Genomic DNA, 27,224 nt, shown 5'->3' on the forward strand with positions numbered 1-27,224 from the left:
ATTTTTTTCAAAAGTACAGAAAATTATTTTCTTTTAGCTTCTTTCAATCATAAAAATGGGGTGAATACCAGATTAGCTTATATATTGAAACCTACATGGAAAACATAAGACAGTAAATAAATTTTGTAATTATATTTATCAATTAGGTGGAAACTATTTGCCAAAAAACTATCGTGTACGTTCTTTGAATGATTGTTGCATTGGGGAAGATTAATTTAAATAATTATATTGCACATACACCATTGCTAGTTGCTCTGTATGTCATACAGAAAAAAAATGTTATTCGGTTTTTTCTCTAGGACATACAGTGCAAACTAGCAATGGCACATGTCAAAAATAAAGATTAAAAAAAAGTATTTTAAATATAGTTTTGGACACCCACCATTCATCACCACGGCACCTAGTCCTGAACTCTGAACATACCGGCCAGACAAGTATTCCAGTTGCGGTGCGAAACAGCCATACATTTGCTGCGCAAAGAGTAACTTATTCAGACAAACATCAAATAGTAAATAAATAAAAAAAAAACTTCAGTTGAGTTCTTGGAGAAAGTTTTGAGCTGAAGAGCGTCAATTTTATCTTCACTAACTAACTTGTTGCGTCAAAAGACACGAGCAAAAACTTTTTTCCGTGAGAATACAAATAACAGAGAGCTACACAAGATTTTAACTTTTATATTGTGTTAACAGAATACACGTATTTTATGCATTCTCTAACTTCAAAAAATTACGAAGTAGTCTCCTATCACATACATTATCATTATAACAATTATAATTTGGGAAATGATAGTTACAGACTAACGCCAAATACCATTGCTAAAGAATCAACGAAAACAAATTATTTTTACGGTTAATCACCAGAGTTCTCTAGTTCCATTAGTTCTCCATAATTTGAGTACAAACAATAACTGAAATAACTGCGTTGAACTTTAGTTAACTTTTGTTCCGTAAACTCTGAGTTCCTAAATTTTACATCCTCAGTTCCTTTTCGACGGAATACAACACAGCGGAAGTGTACCACGTCTGGGTGGGTGACTTCAACTCACGCGTAGACGACAAACGAAAACCCCTGACACTGCCCTCGTAGGCAAGCCCGCACATCACAACGACATTGCTGAGAAGCATACATGCGCAGGGGCTCCGCTTCTACAACCACATCATTACACAGCATTATTATTACTCGCGCGCGCGAGAGAAAAAAGAGCGATAAAGAAGCACAGTAGGGGGAGAGGGGGATGCGTGGAAAAGGGGAGAGAAGAAAGGTAAAACAAGGAGAGACGAAGCATCAGAGAAGGACAAGTGTGGAGTGACAGTGGCCCATACACGGCGCCGTTCAAGGACTGTCTTGCGGTTTCGGCCCCGCACACACGGCCAACTATTCGCACACCAGCTGGTACTATGGTTCGCAAGAACTCCAGTGCAGTTCGTGATGCCAAAAACTTGTACAAGTCCAGAACACTAATTCTTTTAGGAATTATTCGATGGTAGGAGGCAAGATGGTCAATTGTCAACAGGTATGCGAGACATAAGGAACTAAACCATAAAATAATTTCCCAGCAGGAAAAATCAATTCTACGCACGTAGAGCGATTGGCGACAAAGCGAACCACGTCTCTAATGACACAGAGTTAAAAAATTCAACGCTTATTTATCACCCGCGTTAAGTCCTTCTAGCAGACAGAAGGCATGTCCTATTCAGTTTATATATAAACACTTTACCTCTCTCGCATTTTTTTTTGTTCAGTTACAAATATTTGCATGAGATGTTTACTAAGTGTGTTATAATAACTTTGAAAAGTCGCTCATGTGAATACAATTACAAACACTTGCGGGACTTGGAAAAGTTCGACAGAAAAAAAGGGGGGGGGGGGGAAATATGGTTTTAAATTCACAGGAAGTTCCCCAAACAATTAGAAATGAAGGAAAAAATAAATAAAAAATATATGTAATATATGAAAATGGCGTGTGAAACACCGCCTGACTCCTCCCGACGGAGAGATGGCTAATGAGGGTGGGGGAGGGGATAGAAGAAGCGCGCAGCTGGCCTTGTGACCCTGCCTCGTCTCACGCCCGCGGCAAGGCGAGCGTGTCAGCAGGGAGGGGAGGGGAGGGGAGGGGACCGGAACTACGGGGGGTGGAGGAAGGGGCGTCCCTCGTCGGGCCGGAACTGCAGGTGACTAAGTGGAGGGGAGCGGGGGGAGGGGACTACCGCGCTAGCTATACACCTCGCCGCGGCACACAAACTTACCTCACGAGTTACACGCAAAACGTTATTTTTTGACGTGACGTCTAATAAATAGATGAACGCCGGCTGCACGCACTAAAAAGTGTCCCGTTACGCACATTGTTCCGTTACGCTGTGTCCCGTTACGCTGTGTCCCGTTACGCTCATTGTACGCTTGCGCCGCACCGACAGAAGTGAAAATTTAAAACTTTGTTTATAAATGTGTAATATGAAATAATTTCTACGTCAAATGTACGTAAGAAAAAGAATCTGAATACTCGTATAATTTCAAGTATTTATTCTTTTATTATTAAAAAAAAAAAGTAGCATCTGTCGGCGAGTGCAGTAATAATAGGTTACGTTAGATATTTGATTACAGTTTATTTATATGAAAAGTTGTTCATAATTATATTTAAAATTTATAGCTAAACGCCAGTTGTTAAAATTAATTACAAGTCATATACACGTGAACTGTTTATAAAGTGAAGTGAAAAGTTAATGTGGTTTTCCTTGCTTATTACAACAAAAATTTCGGCAATAAAGGTTAATTATTCTTGTATTTTAAATAATCTGATTACTAGTATAATTTCAAGTATTTATTCTTATATTATTAAAATAAAAATGATTCAATTTTATTCATAAGAGTATGCAATCATTTCATCAATGTTTTGTTATGACGTTGTCACGTTAAACTATCGTCCGAAAACCGACTTTTGAGACAACCAATATTTTTTTATGAGTAATTTTTCTTTAGAATTGAATTTTCAAAGAAGATTGCCTGTCAGGCGTGGCATGCCTTACGTCGGTGTACGGCACGTGACACGGCACATGACGTCAGGGCCGCCAGCCAGCTCCGAACCTGCGCGCGTGTGGCGGTCCTGTCCGAGTTCGTACGCCAAAATATTAAAGGATGGTTGTACTATTGTTAGAGACCTGAAAAATTCGCGGGTTCATTTCGTGTCATGCTAAAATGCAAATAATCATACCTTAGTGCGGCTTCTGCCATCGGTTCACTGTTAAATCTGGAGGACTGAGGGGCCAATTAGAGACCCTCACTCATGGAAGTGTCGAATCACAGGTTACCCAGTCGAGACGACTCACAAGTCAGCAGCCAATGTACAGTTGGCATTTGCCCCGAGTGTGTACATGATATTGGAGTCCATCCTGAAGTTCATTGAACCTGAGAATTTTTCCGGTCTCTATTGTTTTTTTTTTTTAATACCCTTGCGCGGTGTAGATCCGGCGATGCTCACTGAAAGCAATTTCAAAACAGGTGGATCACCGTCGTGTTTCCGCCATATTTTTTCGAGATTTCTGAGACTTTTACTCGCACAGACGGCAGCACCGTGGCCACGCATTTCCGTTCCGACGGACTTCCGTTCCATTCACGGGGGGAGGGGAGGGGGGAAGAAAAAAAAACACTCCCACCGAACGCCGTGTGCCGAGAGCTTTAAGACGTTCACGCGTCAGTGGAGCCGCGAGCTGCCGGGCCGTGAAAAAGGCCCGGTCGCTGAAGCGTGGACGAGGGAAGGGGGGTAGCGTCTCCCAGCACTCTCGTGGGGGGGGGGGAGGGGTCACGCGACAGATTCTGAAGGGGGGGGGAGGGCGGTAGGACGGCAGGAAGCCATGTGCAGATGAAGCGAGGGAGCTGAATTGTTGCCCCTTGGATGGGCAGCCCTTCATGATTTTTCTGACAGTGGTTAGTTTAGGTTAGGTTAGGTTAGGTTAGGTCACTTTAGGTTAGGTCACTTTACAAACTAACCACTGTCAGAAAAATCCTGAAGGGCTGCCCATCCAAGGGGCAACAATTCAAACAACCTTTCAAAAACACTACTGTCAGAAAAATCCTGAAGGGCTGCCCATCCAAGGGGCAACAAATCAAACAACCTTTCAAAAACACTACTGTCAGAAAAATCCTGAAGGGCTGCCCTTCCAAAGGGGCAGCATTTCAGTCGCCCCGATGAAGCGATGGCGTCCAGACCCTAGCGCCATCACGCACGAGGGCCAGCCGGACTCCGCTGAACTTGTTCCTCCTGGTCGACCGGGGGTTTGCGTGGGAGGAAGGATGGATTGGGGGGGGAGAAGGGGGGGAAAGCCCAACATGAAAGGTGGAAGTGTAATTCTTGCTTTCCCCCCCCCCCCCCTCCTCCTTCTCCTAGGTTACACACGGGGTGAGTCCGCCATTGTCGGTGGCCCTCCGAGGAGAAAATGAACTGAGAAGCGAATGGTCGGACGAGCAGGTGAACGTTGTGGATGTGCTGGGGAGGGGGAGAGGAGGGAACAGTATTCTCAGGACCCGGCTTGTGTTCGCGTGGACTCGCTCCACGGCGCAGTCCCACGCACACACACACACACACACACACACACACACACACACACACACACACACACACACGTGCAGGCAAGACGCGGCACCGCCTACACTAGAAAAAAAATTTCTTGACTTTTAAGAAAGATACCTTCCAAAACCAGTTGCCAGTAAACAGAAAGCTATTTCGAACCACGGAAAAATATACCAGACCATGTCAACAATTTGACTTTACATTGTTGTATCGTGCTTATCAATGTGCGCAGTTAATTCTGGAACTCTATTCGGGGAACGGTTCACAAATAACTTTTAACTAGAGACCTGAAAAAATCGCGGATTCAATTCGCGACATGCTAAAATACCAAAAAGTTATACACCAATGCTGCTTCTGCCATTGGCTCACCACTCATCTTCAGGACTCTGGGCCAATAAGAAACACTAAACCAAATCTGTGACGAATCACAGGCTACTACTACGTTGGGACGTCTCACACGACAGCAGCCAATGAGTGGGTGACATCTGACCGAGTATACATAGAGCTGTGGAGTTCATGCTAGCAGTCATTGAACCCGCGAATTTTTCCGGTCCCTACTTTTAACCATTGGTAGAGACCTGCAAAATTCGCGGTTTCGATGGCCTTCAGGATAGACTTCACATACCCCTGTACACTAGGGCAAATAACGCAAGTTCATTGGCTGCCGACTTGTAAGCCGTCTCAGCTGGTTTGTCTGTGCTTCGATCCTTCTTTGGTTGAGGGTTTATAACTGGTTGAGATTCGTCCAGATGAACAGTAAGCCAATAGCAAAATTATATAAGAGGTACATGAGTTTGAATTCTAGCCTATCACCGAATGAATCCGCGAATTTTTCCGGTCCCTACTTTTAACCATTGGAGGTACTGGGGCAACACGAGGCTCGGAAACTCCGGACAGACTGCGGTCCCGATGTACGGCTCCGGGCTGACACCCGTAAAAGACTTGACATAATGCTTAAGATTTATGGTCCGAAGTGCTTCCTCACGCTGGCATACTCCCTCCAAGTCACGTATATTTTCGAGCCCACAAGTGTGTAAATAATGATAATGTTCAACCAAGAGGCGTGAATAATTCTCGATCTGAGTGTAGCTGTGGGTGACTGTGGCTCAACAAAGTATCATTGACCTGGGTCATATTCGTATGCGATATTGTCACTTTCACATGCTAAATACCTACCTCAGATAGGTCAATTAGATAAGCTTAATAAATTACCTACTTATCGGAAAAATTTAATTTTAAGAATTATTTAAAATCAACGTTCGTTATAAATGTACGAAAAAATTAGTACTTATTTCATTCAAAGAAACTACACTTTATTTATTCGTGTGGAAAAGAGTTATTTCATTTGAGATCATACCCAAGAAATTACTATTTTCAATTATTACCTTATGTTATATTAACAAATATTAGTACTTTATATCTATATTTAACCAATAAGCAAGAAGTTTCACTTCTGTCGCGCATGGACACGACGCACACTTTTTTTTTGCGTCATCTCTTCTATTTTTGCGTTTGTGTACACATTTTATAAAAAAAAACTTATTTCATATTTGTAATAATGATTTGAAATGTGACACTAAAACTGATGCTACAGTGTCAAGGGGGGAAAAAAGGCGGTTGCGCCTTTCATACGTTAAACAAACCAAATTAAATTCACATCAGTACCAACCCCCTGGAAATAATTTTCAATCTCCGCTGCTGACGCGCTGAACGCAAATGCGTAACGGAGCGCAACTGCCTACTCATTCTCGTCCTGGCTTCGTCACGGTGTGAGGCCGCCGGACCGCGCGATGCGCTCCGCCATGTTGGACGACACCTGCGCGGCGCGGGGAAGGGGTAAAGGGAGGGGGGAGGAGGCCGTTGTTGGTGGTTGGGCCCGACATCGGCCACCTGTAGCGGCCAACCTGCTGGTAGGCTGACTCACTCCCGGGGGCGAACCGCCATCTGCCCCGGCTACACGCGCGGACAACCCTCGCAGGCAGGCCAGCCCCCGCCGTCTAGAGGTCGCGACAACCCTCGCAGGCACGGCGGACAGACTGAGGAACTTCTCTAGCGCGGGAACTTCGGCACAGAACAGCCGGTTATTTATTTAGTTTAGTCATCATTTTTATTGGTGGCGAAGTTCAGACATTACACAATGTCTTACACTTGAACACATTAAAAGAACGTCTGCATTAACATCGTATTAAAAAAATATATACACAGAAAAACAAAAATATACTTGATTCGCTGATTCATTGCGCGATAGACTGGAAACCAAATACGTTTACTTTTTTTTTTTTTTGCTGCGTCATTGATTGGTCCACAGTTTATCTGAAGAACTCTGAGCTAATCAAAATCCTTCAACAAAATAAGTACCGAATCACGAGCAGAAGGCGTCACGAGTAAGTAGCCAACGAGCAGGTGTAATTCGCCCGAGTGCATAGAGGATAGTGGAGTATATCTAAGAGGTCATGGAAACCGCGTATTTATCCGGTCTCTGCCCATAACCTATCCTTTCCCGGGCTTCGAGACTCCGGAGCAGAAAGTCCTACGGCCTTCGAGGCGCGCGAAAAAAAAAAAATCCGCAAAATAAATGGCGCATTAAAACCGCAACGGTGATGCAAGGTCCAGTACTCCGCGTCTCAAACCACCTGGCAGATTACGAGGTACGCCCGACCGCATAACAAGATCGAATTTTTTTCTCTCTCTCCTCTGTCCACCTCCTTTCATGCTCTCTCGCTGCACGTAATTGAAAAATCGCACGCATAAGAGAAAACAGAAGGATGAAAAAAAAAAAAAGAGCCAACACGAACACACAGGACGTGACGTGCACACGGATTCAGCAACAATATGTGCGTAATTTTCCATAGGAACCTTGATCTGAATCTATATATGTAGAGACTGGAAAAATTCGCGATTTAAATGACCTCTAGGATAGACTCCAAGATCCTCTATGTACTAGGACAAATTGCACCTGCTCATTGGACAATGACTCGTGACACGTGTTACCTGGGATGCTTGTAATTCGAGACTTCTTTTGTTGAAGGTTTTTCACTGGCTTAGAGTCCTTCAGGTAAACAGTGGTCCATCACTGACTCAGAAAGAAGGTGAACGAGTTTGGAGTCTAGCCTACCGCGAAATGAATCCGCGAATTTTTCCGTCTCTATATATATGCATAATTCCGCGTTATTAACAAAACATCACCTTTCACAGTGCACCTGAACACTTTTGATATCAATCCTCTGATAAATTTATCACTACGCGTTACTCCGATCAACAAAACTTGCACATTTCCCAGAACATACTCAGTATGTTGGTCTTAGAGCTAAGAAATGTAGATCCGAGTATGATCGCCTGAGTGAAAGTGTTACGTCCTGTGACAGCGATAACCTAGAGGCACGTATTTTTCGCGAAAAGATTTCGACACTAGCCGAAGGTTTTAAAACACTGTCGCATCGTCTGTGTTTCGTGATTGGTCGCATTCAGCACACCAGAGAGGTAGAAAACGCGTCCTGAGTGGCTCGGTCAAAACAAGAGCAATGTCTTCTTCTTCTCGCAGACGACCGCCAGTTAAAAATGAAGAAACAAGTGACACGAGCATACTATATTGCAGTCTACCGGGAGTTCATAATTATTTTTTTTCGTGGAAGATGATTGCCTCTAGTGATAACCAAAATATGTGTATATGTATATTGATTCGCGAACGTTTTTAATAACACTAACTTTGAACTCCCTCTCACACGACAAGCAGTGTCTCTGCCGTCACACGTGACTTGAGGCAACTCCGCTCCAGGGCAGGACAGCCCTCGGCAGGAGATGAGGTTGAACGGCTGTGTTCACGAGGACCTGCTTTGTGTCGGCGGCCAGACGCCCTCCGAAGCGAGACTGCTAGCCCCCACCCCTCACCCCTCCCACAACCACCACACCGACAACACTAACCCCTGGTGCCAGCCACACACCTGCCTCATCCGCCATTGCACTGGTTCCTCGCGGCTCTGAGCGTCTCCTGCGCCCTCTTCGAGACAGATGGCGCCACGGTTATTTCCCGTTCAAGATAGCTGTAGCCACGGTTATTTCCCGTTCAAGAAGGCTAGAGCCACGGTTATTTCCCGTTCAAGAAAGCTGGAGCCACGGTTATTTCCCGTTCAGAACTGCTAGAGCAACGGTTATTTCCAATTAAAGAAGGCTAGAGCCATGGTTGTTTCCCGTTCATGAAGGCTAGAGCCACGGTTATTTCCCGTTCAAGACAGCTGTAGCCACGGTTATTTTCCTTTTAAGAAGGCTAGAGCTACGGTTATTTCCCATTCGAGACAGCTGTAGCCATGGATATTTCCCGTTCGAGACAGCTGGAGCCACGGTTATTTCCCGATTCACGATTTTGCAAGTGTATGTGGACCCAATCAGTAGAGACCGGAAAAATTCGCGGATTCATTTCGTGATAGGCTGAAATTACAACATGTGTACAATTCTGCTGGTTCTGCTATTGGCTCGCGGTTTAACTGGAGCTCTCTGGGCCAATGAGAGACTAATCGACCAAAGAAGCGTCGAATCACAAGCTACCCAGTGGAGACGACCCTCATAATTTAGTACCCCTCACTCTTAAATCTAGACTATAACTAGAGATAGGTTGGGCCCGGGTAAAACCTGCATAGACACAGGGAAAACCCCTGGGCACATTCATGCGGGATGCAAATTGGCATGCATTACGTGTAGGAATTTACAGGAGACAGAGGATGGTCTGGATGAAGAGTTGGACAGAGTAGAAAAGAGTCTACCATGCGGGGGTTGGGCACTTGGACTCGTGGTCCGCTCTGCTAATTGTCCAGTACTGGATTTAGTGACCAGGGACGCAAGCGCCCCTGGTGGTGAGTGGTTGCACCTTTGAATGTATATACTGTATAGAAGTCGCCAGCCCAGGTTAAAATTTATAATATGGTTTTGAGGTAGTTGGTTAATTCACCGCCGCAATCGCCACCATCTCTAGGGCATCGACTTGTGGTGGTCCCTATCGGACAAGTATCAAACTCTTCACACACCCCTTCCCCCTCCCGTTGAACGACATTGAGCTGCAGTGAATGATGCATGGGGGGTGCGGGGAATGACAGCGGGTGACAGTGCTGCTCTCTAACGTGTAAATAACAACTAAGACGATACAGGCCGTTACGGCAGCGCACTGCAGCGGTGAAGTTCCCAAGCTGCTCATCATACGCTTCTGAAAAACGTGGAGTAAATCCTATCCACTCGCGACTTCTATACAGTATATATATATTCAAAGGTTGCACTGACCACTCACTCCGCCGCCAGTCCGAGGGGGCAAGATGGCGGGCGGGACCGAGCCGGGCGAGGCGACCTCGCGAGACGGTCGTGAACCCGGGTCGCGGTGAGTCACCCGGCCGGCACCGGAAGGAGGGCTGCGAGGCCGGGAACAGACGGCAGCGACGACACGGCGGGGCCGTTGCCACCGCCGCAGACACGCCACAGACACGTCGCACCGCCGGCTCTGTGCGCGTGGTGCCGAACACACGAGGTTACTCTACTCACTCACTCCGTGCGTGTTTCTTGTCGAGTCACGTGGATTGTGTTCCGTAAGCTTCGCAAGTACATACAAAGTACGGGTTATTAAGGGCCAAGGGCGTCGCCAGGGGGGGTAGGGGGGCAGTTGCACCCTCCTAGAGCCCTAGAGATTCAAAAAAATGTAGTCAAATGTAAAAAAAAATACATACTTTTACCAAAAAATGCTTCCCCCCCCCCCCCCCAGGCCATCGGCTGGCGACGTCCTTGTTAAGGGCACGCAAATGTTTATGATAAAAAGACACATATAATAAACTGCATACAGGGGCGTAGGTAGATCTGTAGGGTTGGCAGGTGAGCGGGATTACGTTTATCATTTCCGTTTCAACATTACGATCTTGCAACCCCTTAGTGAGGTTTTTTTGTTTTGTTTCTAGTTGGTGTGGGAGGGGAGAGGCCCAAGCAATTACCTCCAGGGGGATCAAGTCCCTACCACAATTGGGGGGGGGGGGGGGGGAATCACCACATATGCCACAGAGAAAAGTGCGCTCGGAATAAACACGCATGCTACATAATGTGGAAAATTGCAGATGCTGTTTTGTAACTAATGTTTCGATTATTTCCCTGTGGTTTCAGGGTTTTTTCAAGAAACATCTTCCAGTCAAGTAATCCTCCCTGTTTACTAGGATTCCTCAAGCATGCGGAACCACTTCTATTCAGCCAACAAAGTTTTAAGTTTCCACTTCTGTCGACAGTCCCCATGACGGCCTTTTTTTTTTCTTTTTTTTTCTTTCCACGGTTCCGTTTGTGTTTATGATAAACACGAATTATCAAAAGGAGCCCGGGAAAAAAATTTGTTTTTTCGGCTGTTTTACAAAGTCGAGCAGCAGGGGTTGGTGGCGTACCGCGACTCGCATATTTTATAAACGACCGTGATTTTCCTTGCGTTGGTTGCGTCTGTTGCGTTCCGTGCGTACACACTCGGCCCCGAGTAGCACGATGCGTGCGGGAATGCGCACGTGACTGACGACAACACCTCGGACAAGCACGGACACGTCCGTCGGCACGGACACATCTGCACGGACACGACCGCCGTGCGCGCGCTCACGAGTTCTCCGTTTGGAAAAAAAAATTATAATTACGTCACGCGTGAAAAGAATTCCCGTCACCATCACGCTTCGGCTTCCTCAGCTCCGAAACAACTACTAGGCATTCCACATAAGCCGTGATATAGTCCTGTGTCACGTAACTTTGTGTCTCTCAAATTCGAAGCTTCTATGAAGCAGTTGTTTCTGTCCGCGGTGTTTGTAAACAACATGTACGTGACTGTCAAGTGTTCCGAGAACAAAACGTCATGTTTTCGTTGTTCGAGTAACATCCAGTAAATGGGCACCACCGTGTACTGTAAAGTTACAAGTCAAAGACTTTAGCACGTTTACTTGCGGTTAGCATGCAATTTACCAACACTGTAAATTATTACTGTAAATGGAACATAAATGTTCATGTAAATTTTTTTGTACATTAAATTAAACAAAAAAAAACTGCATCACTACGAAATAGTTAAGAGACAGGGAAAATTCGCGGGTTCATTTCGTGATATGCTAAAATTCAAATATTTATACCGTTGCGCTGCTTCTGCTATTGGTTCACTGTTAATATGTAGGACTCTTGGCCAATTAGAGAGAATCAATAAAAAAAAGTATCCAATCACAAGTTACCCACTTGAGACGCCTCAAAATTCAGCACCCAATAAACAGGCGCCGTTTGTCCAAGTAGGCAGAGGATCATGGAGTCTATCCTGGAGGTCATTGAACTCTCGAATTTTTCCGGTCTGTAACTATATACGTTTCTGGGTTTGTTTTTGTTCTCTTTATGCGACGTTTCGTCCCACACCCAAAAAAAAAAAAACGAAAGAGATAGATTAACGAAATAATAAGACAGAGAATGTGCGCATGCGCTTGTTTTATGAAATAGATATAGGCAGAGACCTGTAAAATTCGCGATTTCAAATCCCTAAAGGATAGACTCCACGATCCTCTATGCACGCGTGCAAATTACATCTGCTGATTGGTTACCGACTCGTAACACCTGTTGACTGGAATGATCGTGATTCGCTAATTCTTTTGTTAAAGATTTTTCATTGGCCCAGAGTCCTTCAGATAAACTGTGGCCCAATCACTGAAGCAAAATAATGTCAAAAGTATTTGGACTCTATCCTATCACGAAATGAATCCGCGAATTTTACAGGTCTCTAGATATAGGTGTCCCATACAGTCAGCTGTGAGTGCCTTGAATTTCATATTTGCTACCAGCGCTCTCGCGTTCCTCCTCGTTCAACCAGCAGCGTAGAGGGCGCTGTTGAGACAGTCCCTGCATCTCCCGAGTAGATAGCGCTGCCTGTTATCAATTTCATATTCCATTCAGAGATTTGGCGTGTTCCAAATGACAGAATTGTTCGAATAAACAGTAACACGCACAGTTTTTCTTTGTGGTTTATTTCAACAGCGCGTAATATTTATTGTTATTTTATTATTATTAGAAAATGGTCCCCCCCCCCCCTAACTCTTTTTCTATCTCTCTGCCGTTTCAAACCTTATGGTATACTTACAAGTAAAGGTTTGAATTGCCAGAGAAGTTTCATTTCTATCATTTGCACTCTTTTTTTTGTCCTAATTTACTCAGCATTTCTAGTTTTTAAAGGCTATTTCTAAAATTATAATAAGATTCTTTCCTTAAATATGTTAATATAGTCACTAATATTTACAACATATTTTCACATTTTCACATATGATGAATGTAAAAAAAGTCGCGAAAGCTATAACTACGAAAAATTGGGTGAGATCAACAAATGCAATGTAGGTATTTGCTTATAAAAAAACAAACATTTATAGGCCTTAAACAGTAGTAATGACGAGATAAAAATCATCATAGCGTGTGAGTTAAGAGACTACACATGTAAACTGGTGAATTAGTTCTTGAGTCGTGACTGAATATTTAAAACCAAAGTAACAATTTCAGTTATCTATTCCTTATAATCTCGTCAAACAGCAGAAGGATCCACAATGGCAACATAGGAATCAAGATGGACTAACTTTTAAAAATATCCTTGCCATTGTTGCAGCCAGGACCTTACTTAAGGGGGTGTGTTTTTGTTTTGGTGGTTTTCTACAATGAGTGCGTGCTACTTCTTCCTCACCCCATTGGCGACTTTTGCATTACAAAAATTTAAAACGGAATACTTCTCTAGTCTTTAAAATTACACTAATGACTCGGTCTCACACGCAATATTGTTTTTTTTTTTTCCCCTCGTCAATTATAGTTATTGAAAGTGATATTTCTGAAATTTAAACTCAACACCTTTGCATTTCTTGTTCTGTCATTAATTATTTTCAACGGTAAAATTATTTGCCGTTGATAAGTCGCGCAATTGTTGAAGAATAGCTTTTTTTATTATTATTTGTCATGATTAAAAAAATTCTGTGTTTTATTTTTTTGATGTTGGCATTACTCAACGTCACGGTTTTCTTTATGTTGGCCATATTCCCGCCTGTTCAGTTGATTCCCCCTCACCCCATCCCACCCCCTAAAAAAAAACTTATTTTCCGAGCTTGACTGTCCACGTGCGCGCATCTCGCTTCCGTCGACGGAAACGATAAGTGGCTGTTTTTATTTTCTCTTCTTCTTCTTCTTCTTCTTCTTCTTCTTCTTCTTCTTCTTCTTCTTCTTGTTCGTCTCCTCCCGCCCCGCGGGCCAATCAGAGTTATTCCCGGGCACGAACCACACCTGCGCAAACACTTCACACGACAAAACCCCCCGACCCCCTCCCAAGATAAGAACCTGACCGGGTGACTATTTCCCGACCGCGCACGCGACTTGCGATGCGACGAATATCACTCCGCCGCTCCCGACCACGCGCGCTGTCACATTTCCGCTTCCAGCACCTTCCACATGTATCTCGTCCAGTCAAGTTGGAGGGTTATGACGTCACTAGGGCAGTCATGTTTTTTTTTTTTTTTAAAGTTGGATGACATGAGTTTCCACAAAATATTGTTTACATATACGAAGGGGTTCCAAAATATCTTGTGTGTTGGGTGCAATTGGGACAATCAAACCCGAGTGCAGAGAAAACGGAAATTACATCCACTTCCGCCACAACGAATCTTTTTAAAAATGGCGAGGGAACACGTGGACGATTAAGGAGGTTATAAAAATAAAAATAACAAAAATGACGTTGTTATGAATGTCCGTTGAGAAAAAAAAATTGTGTAAAAAGGAAATTATGTTTCTGTAATTTAAAAAAAATTGCTTAACATTTATTTTATTATGTAACAAATATTTTTGTAATGTTAATTTATACATTAAAAAACAAATTTAATGCACAAATATCACAAGCTAAAAATTTTTTATCGAGCACTGTGATGCATTATTTAATTTCAAAATTGAAATGAAAATTTAAAAGTTTGAGATACCGCTGACCAAAAATAAACTTTGAAAGTATGACATATTAAAGGTTATCTATCCAAATTTATTTGGTGAAGAAAATTGGAACCCATTTTCCGTCCAATACCACATTTCCAACTCTATTGTTAAATATTTGTCCTGTGTGGAAGGGCCCTAAGAAACGTCAATAAAAATGACTCCGGATATCATAATAATTTTGTAATAGGTTTTAGCAGTCACCAAACTCCAGTACCCGCAACAGAATGATCTGTACATAGAACACTCTAAACTATTTTTTATAACAGCCTCGGGTGTTATATGAACAGTTACTCAGTAATAAAACTTGATTAACACCCACTCGTTTTAGTCATAAGTTTCTAATATCTGTCAACACCAAAAAAAAAAAAAAAATACGCGCGATTATCCACAAACAAACCGACATCTTTAAAATTTCTCAAGGATTATTTACGAACACACAATATAGAATTGTCTAAGTTATGACAGTTCTAAGTTGCGTGTTTCTAAATGACTGTTCTAAGTCATGAATGTCTGAGTTATGACAGTTCTAAGTTGTGTGTTTCTAAGTTATGACAGTTCTAAGCTGTGTTTTCTAAATTATGACAGTTATAAGCCTTTTTCTAAATTATAATAGTTCTAAGTTGTGTATTTCTAAGTTATGTATTTCTACGTTATGACGGTTCTAAGTTGTAAAGGTTCTAAGTTGTGTATTTATAAGTTATAAAGGTTCTAAGTTCTGTATTTCTAAGTTATAAAGGTTCTAAGTTGTGCATTTCTAAGTTATGGCAGTTCTAAGTTGTGTATTTCTAAGTTATGGCGGTTCTAGGTTGTGTATTTCTAAGTTATGACTGTTCTAAGTTGTGTATGTCTACGTTATAAAGGTTCTAAGTTGTGTGTTTCTTAGTTGTGTATTTCTAAGTTATGACTGTTCTAAGTTGTGTATTTCTAAGTTATGACAGTTCTAAGTGATGCGGGGCCCGTTGACTCGGGAGAGGAGGGTGGGGGTGCCGACAGTCTCCGGGCCGACCAACCGGTTCCACTGCCTCCCTGCCCGCTACTGCGCCCGGCCTAACGTGTTTGTGGCGTGTGGCATTCCAACAGCGGCAGCTCAGTTTACGTCCATTTTGTAGGTTATCGAGATCTCTCGAGCTCATGTGTTTATTTACCTCGCGGGAAAAAAACACCTTTCGGAAAACGAAAGCCCCAAGACAAATGATACGGTTGCAGGTAACATACCATAACATTTAAATAACATTTAAATATTTGTTATTTGTTTTATTTAGTTTATTGTATTATTTTGTAATTATTTTTCATAAGATGGTTAATAAAGTTCAAATTCCCCACGCAGACTTGCTTATGTGAATGTAAATATAGGCCTACTGAAAAAATCTTGTGTAAATAATCTATGGGGAAAAGAAAAGAATTTATATATATATATATATATATATATATAACCACATTTAATATGCTTGAGTAAGTATTTAATTATATTTCTATATTTTTTATATTTTAAACATTATTTTTAAATAGTTTGTAAGTATTAAAATTGAATATTAAATTGGTAGATTCGTCCGTAATTGCTGTAATTTTTAATTTCTAAGTATGTAATTTTATGTTTGATTCCTAGATATAACTTATTATACGTTGTTAATGTTTCCTGGTTCAATGTAAGAAAAACAAGTGAAAAATCAATTGTTGATGATTCTGAAGTTTATGTGCTACTACTACTACTTTATGAACCTGTTACAAGGACTGGTTTTTTTTGCCATTATTTGCTCATTTCTCTCAGTGTGGTACTACTACTCAATCAGGATTTAATCAACACTAAACGCCTTACATTTACTACATTTATAGGCTGAGTTCATCCATAGCCAAGATAAATTCTCTTCGACGGTTTAAATAACTTCCGACACTACATCATTAAAGACGGCTACCTATCGGCTGCTTTAACACGATGTTCGAAAAATTTTCTCACATATTCGTTTCAATCAGTGAGTTAACCCAAAGCCGCTGTTCTTTCTACAGTGCATTATCCCTCAGCCGCTGTTTATGATTTCTAACAGTGAATTATCCCACAGTCGCTGACTGTTATTTCTTTACCCTACACAACTGACTGTTATTTCGAACAGTGTGTTATCTCACAGTAGCTGACTTATTTCTAACAGTGGGTTATCCCACAACCTCTGACTGTTATTTCTAACAGCGTGTTATCCCACAGCCGCTGACTGTTATTTCTAACAGTGTGTTATCCCACAGCCGCTGACTGTTATTTCTAACAGTGAATTATCCCACAGTCGCTGACTGTTATTTCTTTACCCTACACAACTGACTGTTATTTCGAACAGTGTGTTATCTCACAGTAGCTGACTTATTTCTAACAGTGGGTTATCCCACAACCTCTGACTGTTATTTCTAACAGCGTGTTATCCCACAGCCGCTGACTGTTATTTCTAACAGCGTGTTATCCCACAGCCGCTGACTGTTATTTCTAACAGTGTGTTATCCCACGTGTGGGCCGATAAACTCTCCAACAGGAAGGGCAGGAAGGGAAGAAGGGGAGTGGATGATTGGTGATCGTATCGGCCAACAGACTGGAACCGATGTGTCCGGGATCGGCTGCCTGAAACTGCTTCGCGCGCAGGAAATATCCGCTGGAGAACGTCACCAAACGAGTTTTCAGCATTTACGAAACTACTACTCCTCTTCCCCCGGCGTCCTAGCAGGTGGACGGGGAAGCTACTCAGTCAACATTATCCATTAGCATGAGGAATCAATAGACGGGAAAATTATTTCACCACCGGCCGGATTATCAATTCAGATGAGGCGCCGCGCTGCCTCCCTCAGAGTCGCCCGAGAAGAGGCGAGAGATTTCTCCGTCGACGATCCTGCAACGTCGCAGGTACGCCTCAAGAAGTATCACGTCACTGAGATGTGTCCGACACACTGTGTTCGATTCGTGGGACCAGCGGAGCAGATCTGATCGTCGGCGGGGGGAAACTGAGTCTCGTTAGCTCAGAGAGAGTTCATTGCTAGGGGCAGGCATTTTTCGCGGAAAGATCTGAACGCCTATTAGACTGCAACAAGGTATACCCGCACCTGTGGTTTCTTCCTTGTGATTGGCGGCCGTCTGCGAGAGAAGTCGTTGCCTTATTTGACCGGGTCACTCAGAACGCGTTTGCTTCCGCACTGACTTACTGTGATTGGTGTTGTTACAATCGATATGTAGCTGGGGGAAACTCACCCAATCACGAAACACATACGATACTACAGTGTTTTAACTTTCAGCTAGTCTCGAAATCTTTTCGCGAAATCTGCATGCCCCCTATTGATTGCTCAGGACAAGAAAGGAAAAAAAAAAAAACTCGTATGCTTTTTCGTTCCGAGGTTTTCGCCGAAATTCTGCACTTCAGTTTTGACGCGTGAAACATCTTAGCTTAGCTCTCTCGGAGTACGGCATTTGGTAGAAACAAATTTCGTGAAAACGGAACGGAAGTCAGTGCACGAAAATGACGGACCCACGTACAGCATAGTTAGAGACCGGAAAAATTCGCGGGTTAAATGAACTTCAGGATAGACTCCAATATCCTCTACACACTCGGGCAAATACCAATTATACATTGGCTGCTGACTTGTGAGTCGTCTCGACTGGGTAACCTGTGATTCGACACTTCTGTGAGTGGAGGTCTATAATTGGCCCTCAGTCCTCCAGATTAACAGTGAACCAATGGCAGAAGCCGCACTGAGGTATAATTATTTGAATTTTTAGCATAACATGAAATGAACCCGCGAATTTTTCAGGTCTCTAAGCATAGTACATACACGTATTTTTAGTCTGTTTCGACTACTGCAGAAGGGTTGGGAGTAAGTACCCATCGAATGACCTCCGTGGGGGTGTAAGGGATGTGTGTTCGCAGGGGGAGCAGCTAGTACACTCCCGTCACGTGAGCAGGGCGAGGCTTGGCCCGCCGCCAGCCCCCTAGAGGAGCCGAGGGGCGTGCGATACTCGACCTAGTGGACGTGCCGCGGGTACGAGTCCCAGAGCGAGGGGTCAACGGCCCGGCCCGAGACCCCACGGCGTCCCACACACGCGCGTCTCTGGTGTCGCGGGAAGAAGGACACTGCTGCCAACCGCCCGGCGCGCCGGCCCCTCGACACTGCTGCCAACTGCAGGCAGCCCAGACCCTAGACACTGCTGCCAACTGCAGAGAACCAACACCCTCGACACTGCTGCCAACTGCAGAGAACCTGGCTCCTAGACACTGCTGCCAACCGCAGAGAACCCAGACCCTCGACACTGCTGCCAACTGCAGACAACCAGACCCTATACACTGCTGCCAACTGCAGACCACCCAGACCCTAGACACTGCTGCCAACTGCAGACAACCCAGACCATCGACACTGCTGCTAACTGCAGACTACCTAGACTCTCGACACTGCTGCCAACTGCAGGCAACCCAGTTATTTTTGCATATATGAAAAACGTTTTTCAAGATAATTCTAATACTTTTTTTTACGAAAACTGGCGGATAATATTCTATTTTAATTGATGTTTCATTCAAGCTTTTTTTTAACTATGAAAAATATAACAGAATATTCAATGGTTGAATTTTTTTATTTCTATTATACTTATTAACGAGCGCAGTTAATACTGGAAAGCTATTCAGGCAAACGTTTATAAATAACTTTAACACAAAGCATTCTCGGGTAAGAATACGAACCCAGTATTACTGCGAACACAATTTTGTACTGATACAGATGTTTTCACGTAAATGTACAAATTTGCAAGTATCTGTAATTTTACATGAATATTCCTGTTCTATTTAGAATATAACGCCAAAAACATCACAACGAATATTAAAAATGGCGAGGGAACACAGCAGGGGTGATCCAAGAGGTCATAAAAGTGAAATAAATAAACTAATTTTTAAAATGAATGATGTATGCGAAATAAGGTTATTCGTACAAAGTAAATTATGGTTCTGTAACTTTTAAAAATCATTGAATGTTTATTTTTATTATGTAACGTATATTACTATAAGTTAAATTTATACATGTTTAAAAAGTTCAAAAATTTCGCCTAGCCCTGTGACGCATTATTTAATTTCAAAATGAGATAACAATGGAAAAATTTGAAAAAGCTCAGACGAAAAATTAACTATATTAGTGTGACATGATTTAAAACATATTTATCTGTTCTAATTTATTTGGTGGAGGAGAAAAATTGGAAGCCATATTCCGTCCAATACGATCCCTCCAAATCCATTGTCAAACGGTGTCCATAAAAGGATGTCCCAGTTTCAATTGTATGTTATAACAGTTTAATTAAGACTATTTACAACAAATCATACATAAAATTGAAGGTAAACTAACCTATTTTTCTTACAAATGTCCAATATATGCACTTTTAGTTACACGGAACACATCTAACCTAAAGTCCAATCTTCCCACACTTTGGTTGGTTAACAAGTCCGGAGTAATGGAAGCAATACCCGCTTCAATTCTGTGTTTCAACTCTTTCAAATCATTAGGTAACGGCGGAACGTAGACTCGATATATTATAAAGCCCCAAAGGAAAAAAAAAAATCGCATGGCGTTATGTCAGGTGAACGTGGAGGCCAGCGAAAAAGAGCTCTGTAGTCTCGACCATTACGACCAAGGGACTTGGAAGTTCAACCACTCTCGTACAAAGAGATTCCAATGGGGAGGGACTCCATCCTGTTGCCAAATAAAGTTTACAGGTACATTCTCTACTAATTGAGGAAAGAGTCATTCCTTCGCGCTGCGAGCGAGAAAACAACAAAGCAGTACTACTCGCGCACACACTTATCTAAAACTGTTTGAGTTACTGTACTTTTTAAATGTGACCTTGAATCAAAACTCTACGACGTTAGCAGTTGATGTTATTAAAATGTATAGTTGTGACTGTCTTTCCTGGACGCTGTGTATAATTGTAACATTCTTTCCTGGACACTGTGTACAGTTGGGACAGTCTGTCCTGGACACTGTGTACAGTTGGGACAGTCTCTCCTGGATACTGAGTACAGTTGTGACATTCTTTCCTAGATACTGTGTACAGTTGGGACATTCTTTCCTGGATACTGTGAACAGTTGGGACATTCTTTCCTGGATACTGTGAACAGTTGGGACATTCTTTCCTGGATACTGTACAGTTGGGACAGTCTGTCCTGGACACTGTGTACAGTTGGGACAGTCTCTCCTGGATACTGAGTACAGTTGTGACATTCTTTCCTAGATACTGTGTACAGTTGGGACATTCTTTCCTGGATACTGTGAACAGTTGGGACATTCTTTCCTGGATACTGTGAACAGTTGGGACATTCTTTCCTGGATACTGTACAGTTGGAGACAGTCTCTCCTGGACACTGTACAGTTGGAGACAGTCTCTCCTGGACACTGTGCAGTTGGAGACAGGGCCGAGACCACTGACCTGCACGGCGCTGTTGAGGAAGCAGTTGTTCTGGCCGGGGGCGTTGAGCAGCCCCTTGGCGGCGGTGCCGGGGGCGGCGGTGGGCTCGTGCGGGGGGGCGGGGTGGCGGCCGGCCGGCCTCTTCTGCTGCAGCGACGTCATCACGGGCGCGGCGCCGGCATGGCCGCGAGCCCACCTGTCAGCACGCCACCATGGACAGTCAGCAACCACCCGCATCTCCCTCGTCACATCCTTTTATTTTCTACTTGGAATCTGTCGACAACTATTCACGAGAAAAAAAATTGTCAACGTGTGAAGGTTCAACCAGTGCCCTCGACCGACCCCAGTCACAAACAACGAGTAGAGCCCGGAAAATTTCGCGCGTTTAATGAACTTCAGGATAGACTCCAATATCCTCTACACACTCGGGGCAAATGCCGAACTGTACATTGGCTGCTGACTTGTGAGTCGTCTCGACTGGGTAACCTGTGATTCGACACTTCTATGAGTGAGGGTCTCTAATTGGCCCTCAGTCCTCCAGATTAAGGGGCCTCCCTAGTAGCATCAGAAGTTAGCGGAACACTATGTTTTTAAAATAATGATGGGACTTTATTAATCGACACTACGAATCTTAAAATTTTTCACCCACGAGAAGATAATACACGAATTCTCTGTATACTTTTACATTTTTGTTTTTTTCTATCAAAATATGAAATAAAAAATCACCAACTTGTCCAACTTTGGGGCCATTTTATACTGCTTAGGAGAATGACAGAAAAAAAGTACAAGTCTAGAAAAAAAGATAATTTTTTTCTGAAGAAATTCATGTATTTAAAACATATAGTCGTCGCTTTGAATTCCGAGATATCTTTTCCACAATTTCCGCTAATCCTGAAAGTTTTCCACCGTCTCGTGCTGCCGCTCGGCGAAGCCAGCTCGCAGGCCACAGCTCAGGTAGCCGGGTGGAGGAACACGTGGCCGGAGGGGAGGCAGGCTAACTGTGTGTGCGTGCGTGCGTGAGAGGGAGACAACCCACAACCGGCACCCGTAAAAGATAATCCCGTGACCGAAAGAAATTCTCAGAATTGCTTTTAGTGTGCCTCGCCACAGTACCATGTGCTCGACTTACTCTGTGACTATATTCGTGTATCTCTAAAACATTGCTTTTGTTTGAACTACAAATATCCTAAAGCTTACCATACTAGATCATGTATTACGAAATAAAGTATTGAAACTAATCAATCAACACATTGAAAGTTGTCCTACAAACTATTTATTGGTGGCTTTACAGTCTCGCTAGCTAATTCGACAAAATTTATATTTAATTTTTAACATGAAAATACACTTCATTGTTTTTCCTTTTATTTTTAATAAAAATTCAAGAAACAATTATTATACCACCCAATATTTTTTAAAATTATTTTAGTTTTCCAAAATAATTTTACACATCTTACAATGCCGGGGAAAAATTTTATACTGGTATTAACCAAATGGTTAACTATTTACAAAAGTTTTGATACTTAAAAATGTAGGTTTTATATAAAATGTATTTTAAATTAAAAGAAAAATCGTATTTTGAAAACTAAATGTCATTTTGCTATGCTTTATGGTTAGATAGATATCTGATTGCCTGCACTGTTTTAAAAATGTTCATGGGATGATATATAAAAAAATAAAAACTAGGGAAGTTCTATATTAAATAAGCTAGTCAGAATTATGTAAATGTTTCTCCTGGCGCAGGAATCACGAGGAGGATTGAAGATGAGGTCAGTGACCGATCGCTCACATATGTAGTTATGGATGGTACGTTATTAATTACAAAATTCAAAAACCATTTTGAAGTTAAAAAGTATAATTAGTGGCAATGTTTAATAAAGATGACGTAAATTTTCAGATAAACTTATTTCTACAGCTCAATTAATTAATAAGGGCAGGAAATAAATTTTTTACAGCAATTATACAAAATTATTAAAAAAATTTAAACCACAATTAATTTATCCCAAAACCAAAATTAAGTAAATATTGCCCACACATTACAACATCCACGAAAGAACCTTGCAAATTATTTTTGTTATATGCATTATTTTGCATTCAAGTTCTTTATTTTTTTATACTTCACCTACTTATAATTGTTACATATTTGGCGCATGGTCCGTCACGCCCAATTAAAGGGCCTGAATAAGTATAACGTGTTTCTGATCAAATTGCACGCCTGTTACTTTACCTGCAACCCGGAGCGGTGTGAAATAAATTATTGTACATTCGTGACGTTGGCAATCAACTTAAATATTTATGAGTTAAAACCAAACATAACTATAACGGATAATCAAAGAAATTTTGAAAGCTTGTTCTGTTTTTAGATAGTACACAAAGCAGTTAAACCATAAATTATTTGTTGTTGAAAAAAAATAATCCTTAACCTTTCATGCTTTTTTTCATTTATTTTTATTACCAGATATTTCCGTTTAAGTAATACTTATATATATAACAATATAGCAATCTAGAAAAAAAATTAAGGTAGCCTTATTCCAAATATGTTATGATAGACGTTAGTTAACTAAGAATATAAATTCGCTTTACAACCACAGCTTGTACACAAGTAAAAAAAAACATGGTTCTACTTACAGGCCGTATTGAACGTAGGGTAGGTTTATGACAAATACAACAGCAATAAACATATGGCTGAGTCTGCTTTCATGTACACTTTTTTTTTAAGTTATCACTTTTAAAGCGGGTAAAGGGTACCTATCAAGTAGCTTAGCATTACCCAAAGTGAATGTCGTGCTCCAGAAAATGTTCGAACTATGTAATATTTGTATCACTGTTGCGTTACAGACCTGCAACTTTTTTCAGTGCGCGATGTCACTCTCATGTAAAAATATGTCGTGTTTAGCGCAAACGTGTTCGAATGAATCCACATCGAGCTGCCAAAGAATACCTATCGATGTCGGCAACATAAATAAGTATACAAACCAACGTTTACAAGTGTATTCATACGTAAGTATAAAACTGGCGGCGGGCCATGATGCAGTTGGTTCTTCGCGTACAGTCCACTGACGGGATAAGAAGCGTCAAAGATCTTATATGGCTATTCTGTAAACTTGTATGTCATTTCACTGCCTGCTTTAGACAAACAACATCCATTACTTTTAGCTTTGGCTTGAAAAGAATTACTCCGGCCGGCTTTCTTATATTACTTATTTCAGCTCCTCGTGCGACCAGTGTGTATACCTAATTTGTCCACGGCCTTATCTTTGGGTGAAAGTTATTTGTAAGGGAAGTTGTATCGGTAATGTTCATCATGTATTACATAACAATTCGACTTAGATACGCACATGTGTTTTTAAAATATATGTTTAATAACTTGCAATACAAAGTATGTGTTGAATTTCATGTATTGAATTTTTTTTTACATTATGTACGAACATAATAATCACAATATTTCATGAGAAATTTTTAAAACATTTTACAAAGTAATCTCTAATTTCTTCCACACCTCATGGTTAACCTTACTATTTTATTTCATGTTTCAGTTGATTTAAACTGTTTGGAATCATAATATGACGGACAATGAAGAATATTAGTTTCAGTAAATTTTATGAGAGGATTTACTTATTACATTAAATATACCTCAATTTTTACCTCAAAGGAAAATAGTTGCATATAATTAAATGATAAATATTTGTTTCCCATTAATATAGTTTATGAACATAACTTATTGTTATAATACCTACATTAGTTAAATTGTGTTTTTGTAATGCTCTCCTATTTCAGTAAAATTTTTGGGCAAATTTAATAGCATATAGTCGATCTTTAACATAAGCTTTTGGAATACATAAATATAATAAATTATGTTCTCGTGATTTTAACAATTAAATATTTCTTCGCATGAAAAAATTAATTAACTAAAAAATATTTCAGTAATTTATACTTAAGGACTAAAAAATTTTATTTTTATAATATAATAATATTGTATGTATGTATACTTTTCTGAAAAAAGTAGATTCAAGAAAACAAATTTTCTTTTTTTTAATTTTGTTCTTGAACTTACTTGACAAGCGATATTGAACTTCAACTTTATACTTTCGATTTATTTTCTCCAAACGGGAATTAAAAGTAAAGAATAAATAACATTTTCCTCTATAATTATTGCAGCCGTATACTGAAAAGTTTAACTTTCCTTTATTTGCATGACGCGGAGCTCCTAACTACACAAAATTTTTGTTATTTATTTTGAACGTTGTATTTATGTTTCCTTACAAACTTAAATGAACCCCTTAACATTAAATTTCATCAAAAGTTATACAATATAAGTATCAAGTTAAAATATTTTTAAGTGTAGTTGTGACTATTTTGTTGTTGAAAATGACACTCCTAAGTTTGAATGAAAGTGAGATATGATAAAATTATATTTGTAGTTAAAAACAGATAATTCATTTCAAATTCAATCTTTTGTTACATGCATATTTCCAAATAAATTTGACAATATATTAAATTCTATGCATTTGAATCTATTCGTATATTCTGCAGCATTAATTCCTATAAGCAAATACTTATTACGTACAATGTACTTTTAGTCCTGTCGTATAGTTATGCAAAAAATTGTATCAAAAGTATTGTTTCTTCTATGCGGTTATGGTTTAAAAAGAAAAAAAAAGTAATTTAATTTATTTTTAAATTCGGTTGTCAGTAAGAACACGTATTTAGTGTAATACGACATATATTATTCTGTTTATTAAAACATTACTATCGATAACTCCATTTTAGATTTATCTGTCTATGTTATATTTCAAATTGATTCTTTTTCTTCGGCTTATGACAGCAGCAAATTTTGTTTTATCGCATATGTAATGTTTTTATGTTTTGCATATTATAATTAATGAGTTAGTATTGTTGGCGGGTGAGGCTTTTTCACAAATGGACGCGTTCTTGGCGGCTAGCAGGTAGGACGCGTGTATTACGCAGGCTGGATAGGGAAGTACGACTGCGGGCGAGCTCCATGATAGAAGCAACGGGAGTAGTATCACTGGGCTATTTGTATAGGTTGGGATAGCTGTGCGAATGGTAGAACAGATCACGGGACTATGGTGAGGAAAAAGGTCCCAAGCTCGACATCCCGACGATGAGACCGTTTAAGAACTGTCGATGGATCATCAGGAAAGTTAACAACTTCTTCAGAAACTTGAGTCCCTCTTTCAAAATTCAGTTTAATACCTGGAGATGACTATATTCGGTGTTCTACCAAGCGAAGCATACTCTTAATTCATTACTAGTTGATGTTTAATATTTTGACGCAAAATAAAATTGTGAATCAGCTTACTTTGCTCATGCCAGGTTTTACAAGTTTTGTCAAAGTTAATTAAATGAATAAAAATTGTGTCCCTTTGTTACTGGCTACCCGCAAGAAATAATCATGGTGAATAATAATAATTTTAAGTCGACATGTAATATTTTGTTTTTTATGGGATTGTGTTTTGGTAATGGTGTGTGTAACTGTCTTGTGTATTTTATTACATTCACTTCACGTAACGAATTGTCTGAACGTAATGTTATTGTTTGTTTGTTTTAATATTTCGTTTTATTGAACAAAGATACATAGTTTGCCACTTCGAGCGACTACAGAAATGACAATACAATTAGTTTACAGTGTTCCAAACATTTTAGTTTCCTCTACTGTACATGGGGGGAATATTTTTTATGTTATGTTTACTGAAACCATTTTACGCGCTAAGTGAGATGTTGCGATTGAGTAGAAGGGAAAATATGTCATAAAACCCTGTGTAATGTTATGAATTCCATTCATTCGTTTAATCTGTGATCCGGAGGGTCTAATGTTAAGACTGAATACATGTGCACTTCCTCTATGTAGAGTGGCTTCATTGAGATGAAAGCAAAGCTCACGTTGATGAAATACTTATTAATTAAAAAATTAAAATGTTGTTTTATGCTTCAATTTCTGTTAGTGTCGTACACAGATTAAAAATGTAATGCAGAGTTCCTCAGTTTTATGTATATTGAAATTTGCTCATGTGTAGAGTAGTTATTAAAAGCATAAAAAACATATATGACGAATTGTTGTGTATTATTTCCATTAGGCGTGACCATGAAAATAGATAAGATTTTATCATTATGTGAAATCTACATTTTAAATGTTGGCGTTTAAATATTTATGAAAGCGTGTGATCTTAAAGCACTATTTATCTATTAAGGAAGTAGGTAGTTTCATTGATTTTAGAAGGGTTTTTTAAACAAACAACTAAATTAATTCAAAAATTTGAACTA

The 27,224-nt window shown here is 40.7% G+C and overlaps 1 protein-coding gene across 2 annotated transcripts in view; it reads right to left on the reverse strand.

Annotated features, from left to right (window-relative positions):
- Positions 1 to 27,224, reverse strand: part of LOC134539231 (uncharacterized) — a 139,485-nt gene that overhangs the window by 60,926 nt on the left and 51,335 nt on the right. For both annotated transcript variants that reach the window (XM_063381028.1, XM_063381027.1), the window contains exon 2: positions 20,964 to 21,138. In XM_063381028.1, the coding sequence (XP_063237098.1) occupies positions 20,964 to 21,104 (141 nt within the window). In that variant the 5' untranslated portion in view covers positions 21,105 to 21,138. The remainder of the gene's footprint in view (positions 1 to 20,963; positions 21,139 to 27,224) is intronic.

Source organism: Bacillus rossius, chromosome 15 (assembly GCF_032445375.1).
Source record: "Bacillus rossius redtenbacheri isolate Brsri chromosome 15, Brsri_v3, whole genome shotgun sequence".
In the NCBI taxonomy this organism is placed as follows: Eukaryota; Metazoa; Arthropoda; class Insecta; order Phasmatodea; family Bacillidae; genus Bacillus; species Bacillus rossius.